This window comes from Pelobates fuscus, chromosome 3 (genome assembly GCF_036172605.1).
Source record: "Pelobates fuscus isolate aPelFus1 chromosome 3, aPelFus1.pri, whole genome shotgun sequence".
NCBI lineage: Eukaryota > Metazoa > Chordata > Amphibia > Anura > Pelobatidae > Pelobates > Pelobates fuscus.
Window position 1 is genome coordinate 187,410,584 of NC_086319.1, and position 21,968 is coordinate 187,432,551.

General features: G+C 37.9%; 1 protein-coding gene and 1 non-coding gene across 2 annotated transcripts; both read right to left on the reverse strand.

Moving 5' to 3' along the window:
• Positions 1 to 1,366: 1,366 nt before the first annotated feature.
• CWF19L1 (CWF19 like cell cycle control factor 1) lies at positions 1,367 to 20,180 on the reverse strand. The gene is made up of 14 exons (XM_063447824.1): positions 20,085 to 20,180; positions 18,862 to 18,946; positions 17,337 to 17,421; positions 16,906 to 17,007; positions 16,586 to 16,800; positions 15,017 to 15,135; positions 12,903 to 12,987; positions 9,929 to 10,063; positions 8,729 to 8,840; positions 7,895 to 7,974; positions 7,291 to 7,500; positions 5,631 to 5,750; positions 4,317 to 4,414; positions 1,367 to 2,615 (listed from the first exon to the last, which is right to left on the reverse strand). The coding sequence occupies exons 1-14, from the start codon at positions 20,105 to 20,107 to the stop codon at positions 2,471 to 2,473; spliced, it is 1,614 nt and encodes a 537-aa protein (XP_063303894.1). The 5' UTR covers positions 20,108 to 20,180; the 3' UTR covers positions 1,367 to 2,470.
• Positions 7,044 to 7,187, reverse strand: LOC134603915 (small nucleolar RNA SNORA12). Its single transcript, XR_010090652.1, has one exon. It is a non-coding gene; the product is annotated as a small nucleolar RNA SNORA12 (small nucleolar RNA).
• Positions 20,181 to 21,968: the final 1,788 nt, after the last annotated feature.

Below are 21,968 nucleotides of genomic sequence, written 5' to 3' on the forward strand. Positions count from 1 at the left end.
CGATCGGGTGTCCAGGTCTGCCTCTAATACAGAGGCAGACCGGAGGAGCGTTAACCCCACGATCTGTGATTAACTTTACCGCATGACGGACCTGGTCCATCATTCGACGGGAAGGGGTTAATGGCCTCAAAGTGTGCTGGAGGGCAGGTGAGAACACACTTGGCAACAGATCCTGGGTGCACCTGGCAAATAGTTAGTTGCTGCTGGGTTATATAGGCTCCAAGGTCCGTGAAAACCAATTTTTTCCCCTCCAAAAAATGAGTTTAATTAGCATTCTGGCACCTGAATACTGAAATCGCATTGCGCGAGATTCTACGGTGGAACGCATCGTAAACTGTACGTGCGTTCCACCACCAAGACCTCCCAGCCTATGCGCAACTTCGCCTTACCCCCCAGAGTATGGGCAGACGTCATAAGTATCGGTGAAACACATGCCAGTCCAGAGGCTAAAGCGAGCTCACCCACCAGCCATCCCGAGGAGTTGACCCAAAGCAGAGCCTCCTGGGCCGCAGCTCCCTCACCTTGATTCAATTTACACAAAATTAAGCCTGAGAATCTCACCTGCCGGAGGCTTGGGTATTAAAGGCACTTTATAGTGCCAAAAGGAGATTTGGGGGAGGTTCGCCTGCCTTAATTTTCCCTCCAGATCAGAAATCCCTGTTGTAATGCATTGCCTCTAATCTGAAGGGAAAATTTTACTCATGAAAAGCCAATTGTTTTGTATTATGTTGTGTATAACATTGAGGCATAATGTTTCCTTTGCACTGGACACACCCATCACCTTACTGCACACTTTGATTTATAAATCAATCTAATTTTCTACTTCAATTCCTGGATCAGCATTACCTCACTGGGAATTGGCTGGCTTTAACCCCTTAGGGACACATGACATGTGTGACATGTCATGATTCCCCTTTATTCCAATAGTTTGGTCCTTAAGGGATTAAATGCCTCTGCCATAATGCCAGTCTACTTCCACACTGCATAGCAAAGATCTAGAAGAAGCTTAATTTAAACAGTTATACCCATTCCCATACTCCTTGTACAGGAAATGGGAATGAGACATACATTTAAAGCAGATTACTGGTAAAATAGTATTTCTGCTATTCTTCCTCAGTCAGAACTCAAGTGAATTCTTACAAAATGGATGGTATTTCATTCCCGAACTTTTTTCGGTTTTGCATCTCAGTGAAGCATTAGAAATGTATAGGTGATTGCATAGTTATATTGTTAACACATATCGTAAAAGTGTTCTTAAAGCAATATATCCAAGCTTTGCATTTAATGCTCACTCCGTATTTTGTCACCCAACTAACTTACTTTGAATAGAATCTTAGAGACTGCAAAAAACACAGAACATAAAGCATTCAAGTTTTAAAAAGTTTATTTAAATGTACAAAAAAAACATTTTTTTTTTTTTACAATGCTAAAATAAGAAGACTTAAAAAGCACATACGAGCCACTTCAGAAACAAGAATTTTTAATGTCCTCCTTATTGCAATGTGAAACATTTAAAATCAGAAACTGGCTTCTAGATGTACATCTGTAGAATTGCACAGAATAAAGCTGAATTATCCTTACAGAACACAAATTAGACTCCGCAAAGAGCTGCTTAGCATAAACTAGAGATACTCAAGTAGGACTATGGAATTCAGTACAATGTTACTAGGATCAATATAAACATAAGTCAAGGATTCCTCCCTGCTGAGGAAAAAACGTAGAAAGTTTACCTACAAGAAAGTTTGTGTAGATTTAAAAAGACACTATAGTTCCCCAAACAACATGAGTTTAATGAAGCAGTTATGGTGTATAGTTTATGCCCATGCAGTCTCACTGCTCAATTATCTGCCATTTAGGAGTGAAATCACTTTGTTTACACAGCACTGGTCACACCTCCATACATGTGACTTACACAGCCTTCCTAAACACTTCCTGTAAAGTGAGATCTTATGTTTACACTTCCTTTATTGCAAATCTGTTTAATTTAGCATTCATTATCTCCTGCACTGTTAATAGCTTGCTAGACCTTGCGGGAGCCTCCATGGTGTGATTAAGGTTCAATTTACAGAGCAGTGGCTAAAAACATTGAAAGGAAAACCCCTGAATGAAAATTAATCCATGTTGTGTCCGTCACAACAAGAGAAGGTGTGGCTAGAACTGAACATAAACAAAAGTGATTTAACTCCTAAATGTCAGAAAATTGAGCAGTAAGGAAAAAAAAAAAACTGCGTCATTAAGCTAAAGTGGAATTGGTGTCTATAGTATTCCTTTAATAAATCAATAGTTATGCATATGTGTTACAAACAATACAAAAGTTTATAAAAAAAAAAAAAAAAAAAAAAACACACCTTATGTGGATCCAAATGAACAAATCAGATAAAATACAGCCTCTTTGCTAGGAGTTAACGGAACCATGTTTTTTTTCTTACATCAAATAGTATGTATTGAACACTCTTAAAAAACCCAGAACTCAGTCCTGTAAGGAAAAGTCAAACTGTTCAAAGTCCCCTCTGAATGACTTTGCAAGAGATTCCTCTTCAGCTGGACTAGATTTGCACTCTTTCCAGTGTGCTCTGGTTGGAATATTCAGCATTGCTTCACTGGCAAGTACCTCCCTGTAAATAAAAACAAACATGGAAATCAGACTGTTGCCCATGATATCATGCAGAGATGAGAAATCTGGGAAATGAGTTATTCCACAATGTAAAGATCTTTTAGTAAAAATTGCTCCACAGTACTGCACAAGGTATCAGTCACAACAGTCCCTCATAATAATGCAAGACAAGTCAGGTTTGCATAAATATGGAATTTATAGCATTTATCATGAACAATAGTATTTTCGCACCCTCTAAATACCCCTATCAGCAATGGCATGGACATCCGACGCTACCACGTACAGGTGGTCTCTGTGCGCTAAAATCTCAACCTTCACACCTCCAGAATGCGTCCAGATGCAGAAAGGCCCAATTCCAAAAGCTAGTGAAGATACATAAACCCCCCCCCCCCCCCCCGCCTTGCAATAATAAAGGTGAGTAGACTGTCCTTGTGGCCTCTCTGTTAGCCCCCCGCAATACATGAGGTATACCTATCGCTACCCAGAGGCTACAAATACAGACATGCTGTTACTAATGCAGAGGAACCTTCTAACTCTGATACATCAAATTAAATTCATAAAATCATTCTGTATCTCGCCATCACCTGATTATATCAATAGGTTATATAACCTTAATATTTATTCTCTCTTCTGTAATCTTATTTGTCCAAAAAAAAAATATATATATATTTTCTAATACTATTAAAATATATATAATTTTTTTGATTTATAAAATCTCTCCATTTCCTTAGAGTATAATTTATATATGGTTTGTGATAATTATCCCCATTTTTAAGATAACTAGTCTTTATATGTATATGGAAAGTTCTCATCTGAAAAGCAGTTATGTAGCTTAACTCTTAAAAATAAAAAGGTTTCACGTTAATTGGATATATTGCCAAACATGCTTGTTATTAGGGCTTATTGAATCATTATAATTTACATAATGATTCAATAAGCCCTATTAGCTTGAGTTTATTCATTTTAAATATTTGTATTCTATATAAAGTTTGTTTCAGTTTGTGTATTTTTACTGCTGAAGCAGCATGGACATTCAGTGCTCACCATATCTCACACCACTAGTGTTCTGAGCATACAGGTGGCAGAGTCTCGATGTCCTTGCTCCCTCGGAAATCTTAGACAAAACATGTCACTGTTCTGAGAGGATTTTATAACTACATCTATGAAATCTACTCTGTCTGAATCTACCTCCTACTGCAGACTGGAATTTGCACTCCTTGCACTAAGAATTCATTGGACGATCAATGCTGTATGTTGGGAAATTAAACCAAAGTTCTGAAGTCCCTAGGAGCCAGAAAGCGATTTGCAAAAATACTATGTGTGTCATTTGTAAGTGACATTTGGGATTTTTCATTTGTATTTACTCTTCAACTAGTATATTAGTATTTTTCTTTCATGCATTTCTTTGTTTTTTGAGAACCTGTTTTCAAGGCAATCCTGTACCAGTTTTACTATATTTGCACCTTAAAGAGATTTGTAGAATATCTGTGCAAAGGTAGTTCCATTTCAAGATGTTGCACTTTGAGCTGGAAAACGCAACCCAGTCTACCTGGCAGCTTTCTATGTATTTTTGCACTTTATCAGTTGACAGTTTCCATAAAAAGCTATACTAGTGGTCTACAAATTATACACAAAACAAAAGATAGATTTACGCACAACCCCTCATGCTTAGACAATGAAGCTGAAACAGCACAAAACATACCTTCCAAATTCTAAGGGAAAGTTTTTCTTTATTCTGTGAAATAATTTCTCTCCACTATCCAACTCCACATAAAAGTATGGTGTCCCTGGCTGTACAATCTGAAAAGGAAAACATTAAAAAGTTTCAGCAAAAACATTAAATCCTATCAATTAACTGCATATTATATGTCCAATGAAGGACACCGTGCTGTACCAAATATGCCAAATTCAAATTGGTGTCAGTGTGAGAAAAAATATATATAGTTAAAGAAACACTCCAAACAACTTAATCTTGCTTAAGTGCTTTATGAGTAAACCATGTATTCTCTCTCGCACACGTTAAAAGGCTGAAAATTTCAAGAGAAATTGATTCTTTTCCAACTTGTCTGTGATGCACATTTCTGTCTGTCAGACAGCAGGAAGGGTGCTCTTCCTAACTCGCTTTGAGTCCCAGCTCAAAGCACTTATGAGGGTTTGTATAGTCAATCAACGGTTTCTGTATTTCCCTTTCACAAGCATTGCGGTGACAGCACAGCAATTGCTGCTCATGCAGAGCCATCAGTACTTGCAGTGAATGACCCTGGGTTACAGTTAACTCTAAAATGATTATACACTAAAGTGAGAATTTCTGAGAATTTAAAGTGAATTTCAAATTTAAGTTCAAAATAGCCAAACTGGAAAAAAGGTCTCTTAAAAAGGGACACGCCACAAAAAAAAAAAAATATATATATAATAAAGGGAAACTCCAGTGCCAGGAAAACGATCCGTTTTCCTGGCACTGGAGGGTCCCTCTCCCTTCCACCCACCCACCAATCCCCAGTTACTGAAGGGGTGAAAACCCCTTCAGTCACTTACCTGAGGCAGCGGCGATGTCCCTCGCCGCTGTCTCCTCCTACTGGCTCCGTCGGGCGAGACTGATCCCGCCCACCGGCCGAGTAGACCTAATGCGCATGCGCGGCAATTCCAGGTTTAGTAGTAGTGGGAGTTGGCACCCAGACCACTCCAATGAGCAGAAGTGGTCTGGGTGCTTACAGTGTCCCTTTAACTGTTGCATAGCACTGCAGCTATTTACATGAACGTGGAAGGAATCTTCTGCACTAAACACCCAAAACTTTCTATTCTTGTATGGCAATGATGGGCTGTGAGCAGTGGACCAATATATACCCCATTGCTCGCAGTCTAGGATTACCATTAACATAAAAGGTAAGGATAATGAGAAGTGAAACTTATGCATTATCATATCAGGGTCTGAATACATGGGCACAGAGCGCACTGACTTTAGACAAACACCTCAAATAATGTTTTTTTTTTTTTTTTATTAAGATTTTCCCCATACTTGTTTGATATCTGTGTGCTCTGGGATTTCCAATAACTCTATGTTCTGTTCCTGCGCTTGTACAATGAAGGTTTCTTTAATGTCCTCCGTAGTACAGGATTGCAAAGGCAGAGGAACCACCTGGATTTGGGCATAAAAATCAAATCTGATTAAACAAGTTTGTAATGGAGTTGCAATTTATACATATCAAATTATTGTGAAAACAAACCAAGTGAAATAAAGTGTTATACCCTTCAGAAATTTTGATCTGGGTGCTTGGTTTAGCCTTAGCATATACCAGTAAGTTCATACAACCCAGAGAAGAGCACCCAAAAATCCAGTGTGTAGCCACTGTATGCTAGGCATTCTAGGATGCTGGACTCTGTTGTGGTGTGTAAAGAAATTCAGATCCACCATATCTGAAAATAATAGCGGTATGCTAGTTGTTTAGGAAGAAACATAAAACCTTAAAGTAAACTAAAATTGGCATCATACAATATTTTAACCCCTTAAGGACCAAACTTCTGGAATAAAAGGGAATAATGACATGTCACACATGTCATGTGTCCTTAAGGGTTCAATTCCAGAAGTGTTAGGCAGATACAGTTTCCACAAGAGAGACTCCGACAACAACTTTAAACTTCCTTGGGTCTTGTTAGCAAGGTGAGAGTTCATAAAAAAATAAGGCTTACAGAGACACTAAACGAAGTTCTAGTTCAGACAGGCCCTTTCCTCACCATGCATAGAGTATACATACACCGCACTGAGGCCCAAAGAAAGTAAATTATCTGGGCTTGTATTTTCCTTCAGAGTGGATCAGCAAGCATTTTACCTCTGCTCTGCTCTTGTATGTGGGATCAGTAAGATATGCAAATCGCATTGGCTCCCTCTAATGGAACAAGCGAGCAAAAACCTTTTACAATCAAAGCAGGGCCCAACACACTAGTGATTAGTGATTTAGCAGGGTCTTGTCAGGCACCAGCGCCACATCAGCTGTAGCTGGTCTTCAGCAGGAGAAGCCAAATGTGTGTAGAATAAAGCATGCCCAATGCAAGAATGCACTAGCTTACTGACAGTGCTGAGTTAACGCCATTAGCCAATAAGCACTGTCCTGCATGTTTTCCTCTATAGAGAAATTAGACTCCACGAGAGGTTCTTCTCTGCCGTTACAATTAAAATTACATTTCAATAAAATGAAACCCCCAATACGGTGGAGGAAAAAACAACAAGAGAACACACTTTTAAAAACAAATACCCATTAAGAAAAGCAGATCTGTTTAGCAGTCTTCCTAACCTAGAAGGTTTAATAGATCACACATTCTATAGATGAGAAAGTTAAAATCATCATTGGGACAAAATCCCTCAGAGAAGGTGGTAATCACTTAAGACAAGATCTGTCTTTTCAGACTTAAACTAATAAGGTATAATGCTGTAAACTGTAAGAGCAGACAATGACAGGGAAAAAAAATCAAGGAACTGGACATGATTTCTGCAAACAATTGCTCTAATGATCTATGTGATGTACCAGGCCAATCTGTGACTTTAAACAGATAGACCATTTGAGATAACATCACAATGTCTAAAAGCATCAAAAACTTCAACATACATGCAGATTTGAACTTTAATTATCAGCAATACATTCAGTTAAGAGGTTCAAATATCATTCAACTCAAGCACTTACTTGAAGCTGCATGTGCTGACTCTTATAGTTTCTTTCAAACATCACATATCTCTTTCCTTTTGTCCTGAAAAATTTTCTTAGCGCATTCTTGTATTTTTCAACTTCTTCAATCACTTCTGATGAGAGGTCAACCATAGATTGATAGTGCCCTACTGGTAAGATTAATACGTGATCCGATATTAAGCCTCCTTTAGCAAGAGCAACATAGCACTAGGGAAAAGAAAAATACATTAAATAAAAAACACAAACTATATCATTCGCGGATTAGACTAATATACAAAGCTAAGAGAGATCAACCGTGACAAATCACACTGCCAGCTTGTGTGTCAAAAAAAAAAAAAAAGAAAGAAAGAAAGAAAAATAAAAACAAACACTAGTGGGCTGCCTAAGATTCATTTTCAGTGTGCTTTATTCATTTAAGATGTTCACATGATAAAAGGAAGGAGTCTTCTTTGATTCTCCTTCACAATTGCTCAAACACATACCATGTCTGTAGCTTAAGAGGATGGATGGAATAGTTGTGCCAATTTAGGTGCTATATTGGTAAAACTGGAGAAGCGAAAAACATTCAATACACCCTTTTGTAAGTTTTCCAAATACTTACATTATCTCCAATGCTGACCACTAGGTGCTTTTCAACTTCAGGACTGGCAAGACAAAACCAACAGGGCCCAGTCGGTTGCGCTTTAAAAAAAAAAAAAATAAAAAAAAATGAATTCCAAAAAGCTTAACAAGTACAGTTGCAATGCACTTAAGATTGCCATAACCACCGCATTTAAAAAAAAAAAAAAAAATTACAAATTTTTATAAGTTGGTGAGCATGAAAAATTGTTGCCTTGTAGAATGAATAGTTCATATGCTGTAGGATTCATCATTAATAACACTAACCAAGTACAACTTTGTTCTCACAAGGAAAAGCACATTTAGTGGAGTTTCACTTAAGTGAATCTAAGTGAGTTTTTCCACTTAGGCATGTGACATTTGACATATATAAGGATATAAAATGTCATCAGATGCGGCTTTTTAGGAAATCTATGATTTGCACTTTTCACCCGTAATGATTCTCTATGATAATCATTTGATTGGACGAAAAGAAGAGTTGAACAGACGTCATGGAAGATGGATCTGCCACCTGTATGCAGTGCGTCGAGGACCTGGGAAAGCATGTTCTTTATTTAAGTTAGGGGGGCCCGAATATAACCAAGGACTAGAACACTATAGCACTGGGAATATAGGTTTGTATTGCAAATGCTATGATGCTTAGCATGTTACCAATTTTCTTGCATCATTCTTGGTAAAAGGGGAGTAGAAGTTTATATGCAGCATTCACCTTAAAAAAAAAAAAACTTAATAAAAACACATTGCATTCTTTAAAGCTAATGGGATTTCTGTGCAAGTCTTAATTACAGGAGAAGTGGAAAAAACGGATAGCACTTACGGTGTTTTCTAGGTTGCTTTTTTTGGAATTGTTGGCCTCCTCTTCCATCAGATGGCCTTTTTTTTCCATGTTGCTTACTCAAGTCAAAGAAAAACTGCTGTGTTGGCTCTTCCTAGCACAGTTTGAAAGAGGATTGAGAGGCATGTACAATACATTAATTCAAAAGTAAATTTTAACAGACCTCTAATTGTGCATATTACATGTATGCACAAAGATTATATATTAGCTATCTACAGACTTCAGGTGGAAGGGGTTTTCAATCACGATTTTTCCCCACCATAACCTATTTGGATTTTGCTTCCCAAGCACTACCAAGCCTCAATAAGCAAACCAGTAACCAACCTCATGCTGATGAGTTGCATTAACAACGAAACAGCTGTCCATGAGTGGTTCACTGGATTTGCATATTTTCCTAAATTGTGTTCCAAGCAGTTGTATACTGCAAACACAGATTAAAAGGAATCCATGTTTAAAATGGAATGAGGCAAAAATGTGACTTTGTTAAACTAATTTGCATATGCCCACCCAGAATCCTTTGCGGTTGCAACATCGCTGCAGTTTTGGGATTTCTGTGGGAAAAGCAAGTCTTATGGCTTGACTGGTATGCAGATTTTTGTTTAACATTTTATTAACTATCCACAGACTTCAGGTGGAAGGGGTTTTCAATCACAATTTTTCCCCACCATAACCTATTTGGATTTTGCTTCCCAAGCACTACCAAGCCTCAATAAGCAAACCAGTAACCAACCTCATGCTGATGAGTTGCATTAACAACGAAACAGCTGTCCATGACCATACCACTTTATATATATATATATATATATATATATATATATATATATATATATATATATATATATATATATATATATATATATATATATATATATATATATATATATATATATATATATATATCTATATCTGAACATGTGTTGAATTTTAAAAGTAGCAGACATTTCTCTCAACCACAACGCAGTATAGAATTGCTTTCAAATTTAGAGAAACATGCATTAGAGTAGGAAGTTACACTAATTTGTCTACGGAAATCCTGCTGCCGAGTATACTTGCTCAATTGTAGTGCAATTATAATTATATAAAAAAATATATATATATTTTGTCTGTCAATGAACAACCTTGGAGGGTACATATCAACTTTCGTAATATTTTTAATAAAAATAGATTCTCCATTTACAATACCTCCTCTTCAGCTTTACTCTTTGGCGTATCTTTCTCGGACTTCCGGTAAGGGTTTTCAGTAGTATCTTGTGGCTGCTTGACAAGTTCTGCTGAGTCCATCACACACATTGGCACAATGCTAAATGCATAGATACACTGCAAAATAAATTATACTTCAGATATTCTAAGCAAAAAACATATTAAATTAATCAAATGCAATAAGTAATTAAGAAAAGCAATTAGTGGGTAAAATGTGAAGTTTATTTCCGCCAACTAAACACATGTTGTGGTGCATAGATATCAGAGTTACATAATTTAGGACAAATTTTAGTAATAATATAACTAGAAAGTAAAGTGCCAACAAATTCAGCAGTGCTGTACAATAGGTGGACTAAAACAAGTAGTTGCAACAATTAAAGTTGCATGTACAGGAACAGAAAGTGCTGAGGGCCCTGCTCAAACGAGCTTGCATTTTAGCATACATACATAAAAAGGTGGAGCTTCTAAGTTGTCAATGCAGCAAATATTCCGAAAAATAAAATAATGCAGCAAAATAGTGTAACACAGTACATGAAAATTTTGATATAAAAATTATAATAGTATCACTCACAAGCCTGGAGTCATACAGTCATATGACTCAGGTGGTATGCGCCTCTGGACCATTCAAGGTTGTCCAAACCCCTTCTGTGTAAGGTGCTTTCTTTAAAGTGCTGTAATTCTTCCTTCCAAGTGCTTTGGGTTCTCTCTTTCCCTTTTTGGCCGGTTTCAAATAATAGGTACACCAGGTCCAGGGTAGTGAATATAATAAAGTGCTTTATTCATTTAAAAATCAAAGAGTATAATATAAATCTGTGCCAGATAAGTACCTGGATAGACTAAATAGTCAATGTCAAATGCCAAAAACGCGTTTCGCCTTGTTAAAAGGCTTCCTCAGTTGGCTGTTCTGTTTCTTCCTCTCTCTTCTTCCTGTTTTTAAAATCACCCGCTTCTAATTGTTGGTCGTTGCGCTTCCGTTTCTTCGTTCCGTGGAACGCACGTGCGTTCCACTGTGCATCCTAACTTCTTTAGCCATTATTTTGGGGGAACGCAACTTGCGACGTGCTTCCGCTTCCGGTTCTGCGGTCCGTGGAACGCACGTGCGTTACCAGAATCTCATTAGTCATAATTTCTAGGCAGTAATGCATACAATTAACTTTATATATAAACAATACAATCCTTCACATTAGAAGTGGACCTTATTGGTTCAGCATGTTCAATTCTAGAGTTATTCTTATAGTATTGCTGTTATCCCTAATTTGTGTACTTCTATATTGATGTATCGTTCAAGAGCAGCTTAATTTATATTCATATAGATTTCCAATGTTCTAATTGTATTTATACCCATGTATGTTTTGGTTATAATAGTCATAAATATATTTATAAAAGGAAATGTTTAAAGAGACCTTGTAAATAAAAGGCAATGTTAATATATGATCTAAAAAACATACAGATAAAATGAAGTAGTAATTCAAAACCAATTTTTTTAAAACAATAAGGAGATAAGGAGATGAAATTCATTTACAATTTTAACACTGACTCCATATGGGTTGAATAATGATTTTGAATTATGTCACTTTATGAATTAATATGGTATATTTTAATTATTTTTAAAAAATTGGTTTTGAATTACTACTTCATTTTATCTGTATGTTTTTTAGGAAGCCTTTTAACAAGGCGAAACACGTTTTGGACATTTGACATTGACTATTTAGTCTATCCAGGTACTTATCTGGCACAGATTTATTTATTTATTTTATACTCTTTGATTTTTAAATGAATAAAGCACTTTATTAGATTCACTACCCTAGACCTGGTGTACCTATTATTTGAAACAGGCCAAAAAGGGAAAGAGAGAACCCAAAGCACTTGGAAGGAAGAATTACAGCACTTTAAAGAAAGCACCTTACACAGAAGGGGTTTGGACAACCTTGAATGGTCCAGAGGCGCATACCACCTGAGTCATATGACTCCAGGCTTGTGAGTGATACTATTATATTTTTATATCAAAATTTTCATGTACTGTGTTACACTATTTTGCTGCATTATTTTATTTTTCAGAATATTTGCTGCATTGACTACTTAGAAGCTCCACCTTTTTATGTATGTATGCTATGTGTCTTTAAGTGGTGTAGGGGATACCACTTTTTAGGTGTTTGAGCATTAGTTCCTAACCACCCCCACATTGTGCACTCATTTTGTTGTAGAGCTTGCATTTTAAGCACAGCAGTACTTATGAAAGGATAGTTGTCCGTTCCTCTACTGCTGGATACGTACTGAACAAAACAGAATGTCTAATCCCTTAGTGACCAAGTGCATTTTTTGCACTATCATATGCTTGTTGCACCAGAATGTAATACTTTCTGTTAAAGTTCACCTACATAATATATTGTTTTTAAAGGGCAGAGAGTTTTTTTCCTATACCCATAAAAAATTATGATTTGTTTTACTTTTTTAATTCACTGCCATGGAAACATGGCATAAGAAGAGAAAGACATTGCTTAATTTCTCTTCTCTTTGCAATCCCCCTGCTTCCTTTCCAGCCCTCCATGGCCATGTGATCCACAGTCTATGAGACTGTCTGCAGGGGGACTGTGTATTGTATAAATTGGCCCCCAGCAGCACCCCATTTATGCATGTTCAGGTGAGTGCAGCCCCCTGGTGTTTGTTTATATACATACACACTTATTTGCTTTCCATTAGTATGCTTGGCCAAAAGTCCTTCTGTTCAACAAAATCCACTAGTTGTTTGTCTTTCCATTTTATTTTGGGTGACCAATAGAAAATATATAGATTCTGCCAATTTCATAATTGAGGTAAATAAGTTAAATGGGTTTTCGGGACTTTGCCCCTCCATTATTATTTAGATATGCTACCAAGTTGTTATCTCCAATCTGTTTACAGTTTCATCCTGCTACCTGCTTGATTACCAACACCCGCTTTCAGTTAAAATAATTACCTTCTTCTTAGCAGGATTCCCAATGCTTGCCAAAGCTATAAACCGGCTGACGTGTTGTGCACTCTCTTGCAATACAAAATGATTTCTGTGTAAAGAACACAAAACAGGCTTGAAACTAATATGGTTACTTTTACATAAAAACAAGTACAAATGTGGGTTTCCAAGCCAAAAACAAAACAATGAATGCCTTCGCTACCAGAGGATGTAGGAAGACAGCAAATTATTGTGCAAGTTCATTTAGAACCCATTTAAGTAAAGTAACCAGGTATCATATACAGTGTCATTCTCTAAACCTTGCATTTAACGGACTTCATCAGGGAATGGCAAAAATCAAGGAAACTCAAATAAAATCAGACAGTGAGCCTTGTGTTTTGTTTTTACAAAAGTAAAATCTCAGGAAAGCTCTCGCACAGTTTAAATAAGCATGCAGGTCATGGTGTTATTTCAGACTTATTTGGCCAATATTTGTAATTAAACTGAGCTCGAGTTTTACCTAGAATTCCTGCTATCCACTTGTGGGCAAACAAACAAAAAAAAAATTAATAGCCTTCATTACATGATTATGATGATGCATAAAAAACAAAAAAATCTTAAAAGAGAAAACCCCATAACAGTGAGTAGTTTCATCTTTATGGAGGGAAGTATGTTCAGTTCTCCAGAAGCAATCCATGCCATTTGGGTTCAGTCATTAAATCAAGTGAAAGTTCTTGTTATATATTTCTATACACCAGTGTGCCTGTGCAGGCTTACCTGCTTTTCCACTGTCACTTTGTTAATTCAGTGAAACATGAATAGTCAGAGAGAACAGCAATTGAGTTGATAGGACTCAAAATTCCTTTGCAGGAATACAAACCCGATTTGCTAAAACAATCTGCTGATGAAATATGTGATAATTGCACTGTACTATATTGGGATTCCTATCAAATAAGCCATATATTAAAAGTCCAATCCTTTAAAGATTCTCAATAAGTTGTAACAGCTCATTCGTAAGGCGGGAAGGTATGTGTGCGCTAGCCCAGCACCATTGACCACTTCCTTTAGCTTTATGGAGCTAACAAGTAGAAGATTGTGTTTCTTTGAAAAAGCTTAATTACTGGGTGAAAAGCGTTGTGTGCTATTTTACTTTATTGTCCATTTATCACAACTTTTATAAGAAAGTTTAAGCATAAATTCTACCGCTGGACCTTCCTGTTACTTTGACATTGGGAACTCCTCTCTTCCTCAGTGGGAAATATTTCACCTATGCCTTTGGATTGAGCAAAACAATTTTTTGCACCAAGCCAAGTGAGTATATCTATTTTATAAAATAGTATATCAGTGAATGTGTGTAATATATCTCTCTCTCAGTGAGAGTGAACTGCACATATATCCAAGAGTGGGGATTATTCCACTCAAAAGCCCTACACAAGCAGTAATCAGAAGGCTCCACTAAATCCGAGTGTGCATTTTATACAGATTTTATCCACTACTCTGGACATCTGACATATTACACTATTCGTGTTATTGTTCTGTTTTTGTTATTCATCTGTACTACAGCCCACTGGACCAAGATTTCAAGCTCATATCCACAGATGGTATAGTAAAGCCTAGTTCATAGCTCCAAACACTAATGCGTTTCTTTTGTAAATATTACAAGCATCCTTTTAGTGCTACCCTACATGCTGATGAGAACTGATTCAGAGACTTGGGAAATAAATGTTCTGAGAGAGAGTTCTCCTGATATAAGCATTAAAGTCTGAATCCATAAATCGCAATCAATACCGCATCTGTTACACATAAAACTTACAAAATGGAGGTGCACATTGCTCTTTAAACCCATTTATACATGTAAAAACAGAAAACTTATTACAAAAGCTGCACAGTTTACAAACACAAAATATGCATGTGCTACACAAACTGATAGTTTCTATATTAATGCACATAGAAAGCCAACTAATTTACCATGTCTTCATATACATAAATTGCAATTTTGTTGCAGTATTTAATCAAATGTGCAAGGCCAATCATCCAAACTGCTTCTTAAAAAAAATCAAAAAAAAATCCATTTAGTGTTATTCTACTTTGGTCTGCAGGCAACATATAGTAAAGCGTGATAAATCAAGTGTCTTACCCACCTATATGGAAGTCTTTCATAGTTCTCTCCTTCCAGAGCAGCAAAATGGTATCTGGGCTTTAGGTTGCTAGCTAGATTGGCAACAAGAGAAGATCCACATTGTTTGAGGTTTATTTCACCCTAAGAAAATAAAATAAAAACAAAAGCCAAATGAAAGGATTGTTGAATAAATACTTCATTCTCCACAAGATGCATGCTTAACAAATAGTTCCTCCGGCAAATAGTACCAACTTCCGTTGTAAAAAAAATAAAAACAAATTACAAAAAACACCACAAGAAAAATTCAAAGCACACAGCAGAAATATCTGAATAGTAGAGTGATATTTAAAATATCCCAAGAGAATAGGCCAATAAAAACATGCAGTCCTCAGATACTTCTCCTTACAACTCCTAACAGCCACTGCTGATAAACATTTTATTAATGTGGCTTTGCCAACATTCCGAGTTCCGACATGCATAACTATGTGTAGAAATAAATAGATTAAATTAATTGTACTCCTGTCCTGGATAATCATTTCCTTGACAAAGGAAAGGGGTTATACAACCACACCATAACTACTTAATCTTGCTGAAGTGGTTATTAAGCAAGACCTCTGTAGCCTGTTATTTATTGAATCAGTTTGCCACCAAAAGATATTCTAAAAGGCCAGCATTTTTTTATATGCAATATGGTGACACACATCAGTTAGCAATAAATGCGCCCCCCCCCCCTCCCGTTGTAGTTTTAAAGTGACATGAAAACAAACGCTTACATCTTAAAGGAACACTATTGTCAGGAACACAAACCTGTATTCCTGACCCAACAGTGCTAAACCCACCATTAAGATGGCTTGCCCCCCCCCTATCCTCCTTAAAAGCATGGAAACTCACCTCATTTCAGGGGCCATGTGGGTCTGCCCGCCCCATTGTGACATAAGAATTAGAATTGGCAAGGGGTCGGGGACAAATGCTGTTTTGGCCAATCAGCATCTCCTCAGAGATGCACTGAATCAATGCATCTCTATGAGGAAAATTCAGAGTTCCCATGCAGAGTGTGGAGACGCTGAACGGCAGAGCTACCTTCTGTGCAGCACTGGGCCAGCAAGCACCTCCAGTGGCCATCTGAGGAGTGGCCACTTGGAGGTGTTCCTAGGAGCAATGTAAACACTGCCTTTTCTCTAAAAAGGCAGTGTTTGCATGAAAAATGTCTGAATTTAATGATTATACTCACCAGAACAACTACATTAACCTGTAACCTTCATGGAACGTAAACATATCTGGTTTTTAGAGCTGCCATGCAGAATATTTTGTCTGTCAATGAACAACCTTGGAGCGTACATATCAACTTTCGTAACATTTTTAATAAAAATAGATTCTCCATTTACAAAACCTCCTCTTCAGCTTTACTCTTTGGCGTATCTTTCTCGGACTTCCGGTAAGGGTTTTCAGTATTAAGCTTAGCTGTTCTGGTGACTATAGTGTCCCTTTAAGTGCCACCAATATAATGTTTGGACAGTGAAATAACCACAAAGGAAGGAGAAATGTCTGCTATGTTTGATCAGAAACAAACGTTTAAAAACAATTTACATACCGGGACGTTGCCATAATTCCACACTTCTTTAGGCCATGGAGAAGTCAATAATATATCTACACCTTTGAATTTTGAATTGGAAGTTAATGACAATTTCAGTGACTGGATGTCCTTTGCAGAAAAGCAGTATGCGGGCGCAGGCTCACTACGGGACTCAATGCCACTTAAATATGCTATTTGCAGTCCTGATGCTCCAGTAAACACACCTTTACGACCTGAATAAAAGAGATTTTTATAGAATGTTTTGTATAATTTGTGATCACAAATCAAACAGGATTATGGGAAGTCAAGCATTTATATTGTAATACAAGTTTACATACCTAGGTAGGTTATATTTGTAGTCAATTCACAGCCATCAACGTCCGCAAAATGGTTTACAGTTTCTTGATTATTTGCTCCCAAGATGTAGGTCTGGATGGGAGCTACAACAAGAGACACAACCAAGTCAGCTATACAGATAATATACACAAAGAAATGCTGTAAATGCTCACCATTTGTAGTTTTCTTCAAAGGAAAACTACAATGAATAAATAATTGCCGCCTTCAGGAAAGGACCCTTACCAGAAACCTGGTGAAAGGAGTCTACTGAAAAACAATAACTAAATAATTTGCTAGATTAGCAACACCAAAAGTGTTAATTGCTTGAGAATAGTTTGAAGAAAAACAGATTGACTGCATTTATAATATACTAGCACAATATACACTAAAATAGGTTTGCTTGGAAAAGCCCTTTAAGGGCAAGTCTTCTCACCTTTCTTTGCTCCAGACTTGTAGTCTTCCCAGAGGGCTTGACTCTCCGGGCTTGTGCCAAAAAAGCTTCCAACGCAGAGTAAAAGCTAAAAAGTGAAATAGGAAATAATATATGTGTTAAGTGAGCAGGAAGTGATATAGTGGATTTGCCAGCATTATGACCTGCATAACCCTTTGTAGAAATTATTATATATGGAGTATCCAGAGAAATTAAGGGTATAGAATGAGACAGGGTTTTATGATTGGCCCATTAAAATAAGCATAATACATTTTTTTTGGATAATGTAAATTTCCCTCCAGAAAGTGACTGCCTGAATTACCAACAAAGAGAGCAAGCCACTCACTGACCGATTCGCTACGGTGCCTCAGACGACCTCATGTGCTTCCTTATTTCCAGTCTATCAAACCAAGTGAAGAGAAAGATGCTGCCACTCTTGCCATGGTCACAGCAGAGTGCGGTGACATTAGTTGAGACTCTCAGAACCTTTCGGCAAAGTGAGTGATGCCACCTACAGAGGCAAATGTACACATAAAAGAAATGATTTAAAAATAAGCAAATGAACTTAAAGGGAAACTCTAAGCTTGAGTCAATCCCCATTTTTATAAAGCAACACTCCAATCACCATAATCACTACAGCCCAATGTAGTGGTTATGGTACCAGAAGTGCCCTGGCATCGTCCCACAGCAAAGCCAAATAATTTCAGAAAAGTTTTGACAATTTATCTTGTTCCCATGGGCATCTGCATCAAATCCTACTGCAGAGTTCATCTAGGCAGATCCAGAACCACACTCATAAGTTGACTATGCTCAGTTGACACGGTCAGCCAGATGTTCCTACAGAAAAAGACCAGATGCAGGGTATGTGGCTGCCTGGCAGAACGCAGATAAGTTGTCAAACTGTACTAAAACATTTTGACTACTTATAATGGGATGGTGCCAGGACACTCCTGGCATTATAACTAGTTCAGAGTGCTGTAGCGTTTATGGTGCTTAGGATGTTCATTTATCATACAAAAAAATAAGAAAGACCCTTTAAAGTATTGTATAAGAAAAAGCAGTGACTACTCAAGATAATCACAGCTCAATGTCCAGAATAAACTCCCTTCAATGAATACTGTAGTTGTATACATTTTAACCATTTGTTTAATTATCACTCACTTTACCAAAGAATCAGAGGTGCAACCAAAAAAAACTGATAAAAAGCAACAGTTATTTCCACACTTGGAACTGTTTGGTAACACTGGAGGACTTTAAATAATTTTACCTAACTGTTTTATTTTTTATTGGACTGCCTACATCTATTTTAATATTTGTCCCAAATAAAACTACAAAGTGCACATCTTACTGCAAGGCCATTATATTGCTTGGCTCATTCATTTTATGGTGATCGCTCCGCAATCAGTATTTATAAATGAATTTAACTGCATTTAACACTTAAAGGCAATTGTAAGCCAGAGGTGGGTCAAAACCAGATATAAAATCAAACGGTGATTAGATGTCACTCAATCACAAATAACATTCTTACATCAAACTGGCCACTCTTCTTCTGAATAGCTCGAACTCTATTGAACAGCACATCCAGCTTCCCGTATACATCACCACAGGTTAACCTGACAATGAAAAAGAGTATGATGAATATACTGTGCATTACTTTAAACCTCAGAACCATAGACAGGGATGTAGTATAAAGATTGTAAGTAATTAACCTTTTTGTTGCATATTGAAGGATTTACAATATATACAAGGTCTTAACCACCCCACCATATAAAAATACTGAGAAGGGAAGAGATAATTAGTTTTGTAAACATGCATGTGTTCACAACACACTTCTTAAATTATAGCAGTATAGGGACACTAAGCACTGTATCAGTTTATTAAAGTGATTATGGTGCTACAAGTCTAAATGCATTAAGCAGTGTCACCAACTGGGACTATCAGGACCTAATGCTGAAGTTACATTTCTGAAAATCTATTCAATCATGGATGGCAATAATTGCCTGACAGATCTTGGCTTACTCCCGCCTATTATTGCCACCAGAATAGCAAAAGTGATTATGTCCAGTTCTGTGGTAATGGAATTATTTTACCACTTCTATGTTCGTTACGATGTTACACTTCAGTTCAACTCAATGTTTAGGTTGGTGGATTTTAAACCAAGTGGGGAAATAAATTCGAGTGGTCCCCATGTACTTAAAATATTGAGACCCAATGGTTAGAACAAGTGCAAGAGCCCACTTTTACACTGATTATACTACTAATGAAGGTGTTGCGCAGAACTCATTTTTCATACCTATTATACTATAATTTATAAATGAGTCGCTTAGATAGTTAGCTATTAAGCAATGGGACACCAACTAAGTCTTGTCCATTAATTATGTCCCTGTGAACCATAAGTGTAGACTAGAGAAAAATATATATACACAATTTGGATTTCCCAATTTTTAAAGTAGGCTGCAAAAGAGTGACTGGAAATATCATGACATAGGGAGACACTGAGGAAGGAAGGGCTGAAATCAAAGGAAAGGAGAGGATGTTCTCCTGCTCCCAATAATAATAAAAAAACTAAAGCTGTCAGACACAATGAAGATGCGGGGAGTATGCCGTGCGGGGAGTATACTGTGCAGGATTAGTGCCTGCACGTGGTCAGTGTGTACACTTTACTCACAGCTCTATTACCGCCATGTGACACCCCCCCTCTCCTTATCCAGCCCCGCTGCCCACACAGTATCCAGGCCCAGTCAAACTTACACCCTCAGCGCCTTCTCACTCATCTCAGCCGCTTGTTACAGCAAGCAGCCCGTCACACGGCGCGAGAAACACAGCAAGCTGGCTGCCACTACTAACCCGGAAGAAATGGTAGCGGCTAGTTCCTATCCAGTAGAAGGACCCTGGTGACATCACCAGACCATGTGACTGCTTGGTCACATGGTACAGAGAGCTACAGGAAGCAGCAAAGCGGGAAATCCAAATGAATGAAGTGGACTGAGCTGTGCTGATCTCCTGCTGCTGCTGATGGGAGAGTTCTGATAAAACATTGATATTAACTTTACAAAACATCTTATTTCACAAGACAGCCTGGAAGCTGGAGGATTGCACTGTGTGGGAATTGTATGGGTAAAGCTGAACACTGCAGCCAATGCAGAGAATTAACATGGAGAATATTATGGAGAATATTATGGAGAAGGAAGAAAAAAGGGATCTATAAGAGAAGTCACTTTTATTTCATTTTATATAGTTTTATATAGTTTTTTGCCAGATAATTATGCAGCTGTGTTAAAACCTGTATTTTAAATCTTTTTTGTCTTTAATTGTAGATATTAATCACTGTCCAGCTATGTTTTACAGAATACATTGATTTATAATGTGACTTTGATATTTTTGTCTTTCTTTCTCTCTCCCAACTCTCTCTGATAGCGTGATATATTAACCCTTTGTATCCCCACTGACAGTGTGTCTCTTTCTCCCATCCCCTCATTGTGAGTCTCTTTCTCCCATCCCCTCATTGTGAGTGTCTCTTTCTCCCATCCCCTCATTGTGAGTGTCTCTTTCTCCCATCCCCTCATTGTGAGTGTCTCTTTCTCCCATCCCCTCATTGTGAGTGTCTCTTTCTCCCATCCCCTCATTGTGAGTGTCTCTTTCTCCCATCCCCTCATTGTGAGTGTCTCTTTCTCCCATCCCTTCATTGTGAGTGTCTCTTTCTCCCATCCCCTCATTGTGAGTGTCTCTTTCTCCCATCCCCTCGGTGTGTGAGTGTCTCTCCCATCCCCTCGGTGTGTGAGTGTCTCTTTCTCCCATCCCCTCGGTGTGTGAGTGTCTCTTTCTCCGATCCCCTCACTGTGAGTGTCTCTTTCTCCCATCCTCTCACTGTGAGTTTCTCTTTCTCCCATCCTCTCACTGTGAGTGTCTCTTTCTCCCATCCCCACACTGTGAGTGTCTCTTTCTCCCATCCCCTCACTGTGAGTGTCTCTTTCTCCCATCCCCTCACTGTGAGTGTCTCTTTCTCCCATCCCCTCACTGTGAGTGTCTCTTTCTCCCATCCCCTCACTGTGAGTGTCTCTTTCTCCCATCCCCTCACTGTGAGTGTCTCTTTCTCCCATCCCCTCACTGTGAGTGTCTCTTTCTCCCATCCCCTCACTGTGAGTGTCTCTTTCTCCCATCCCCTCGGTGTGTGAGTGTCTCTTTCTCCCATCCCCTCGGTGTGTGAGTGTCTCTTTCTCCCATCCCCTCGGTGTGAGTGTGTAAGTGTTGCCATGGCAACGCTCCCGACTTGCATTACATGTTATGCGTAGCATTGCCATGGCAACCTGCAGCAACGCTCACACAGTTCGCGAGAAGAGAGGACCTGATGCTTCAGGAGGTGCAATATTACACTCGTGGGTCCCTTCTTCACAGGACACCGTATGCTGTGCCACCAGACCACCAGGGAATCCTGTGTGCCCCCACCCTGAAACAGGTAAGAGGCAGGGAGGAAAAAAAAAAAAATTAATAAAAATATTTTAAAAACTACTGTCCCCTCACAGCCCTTATCCAATCCCGCTGCATTACATTCACTACACATAAAGACATTGCATCCACTATACACAATGCATTCACTACACACACTGTATAATGTGAAGAAATGACTATATTGTT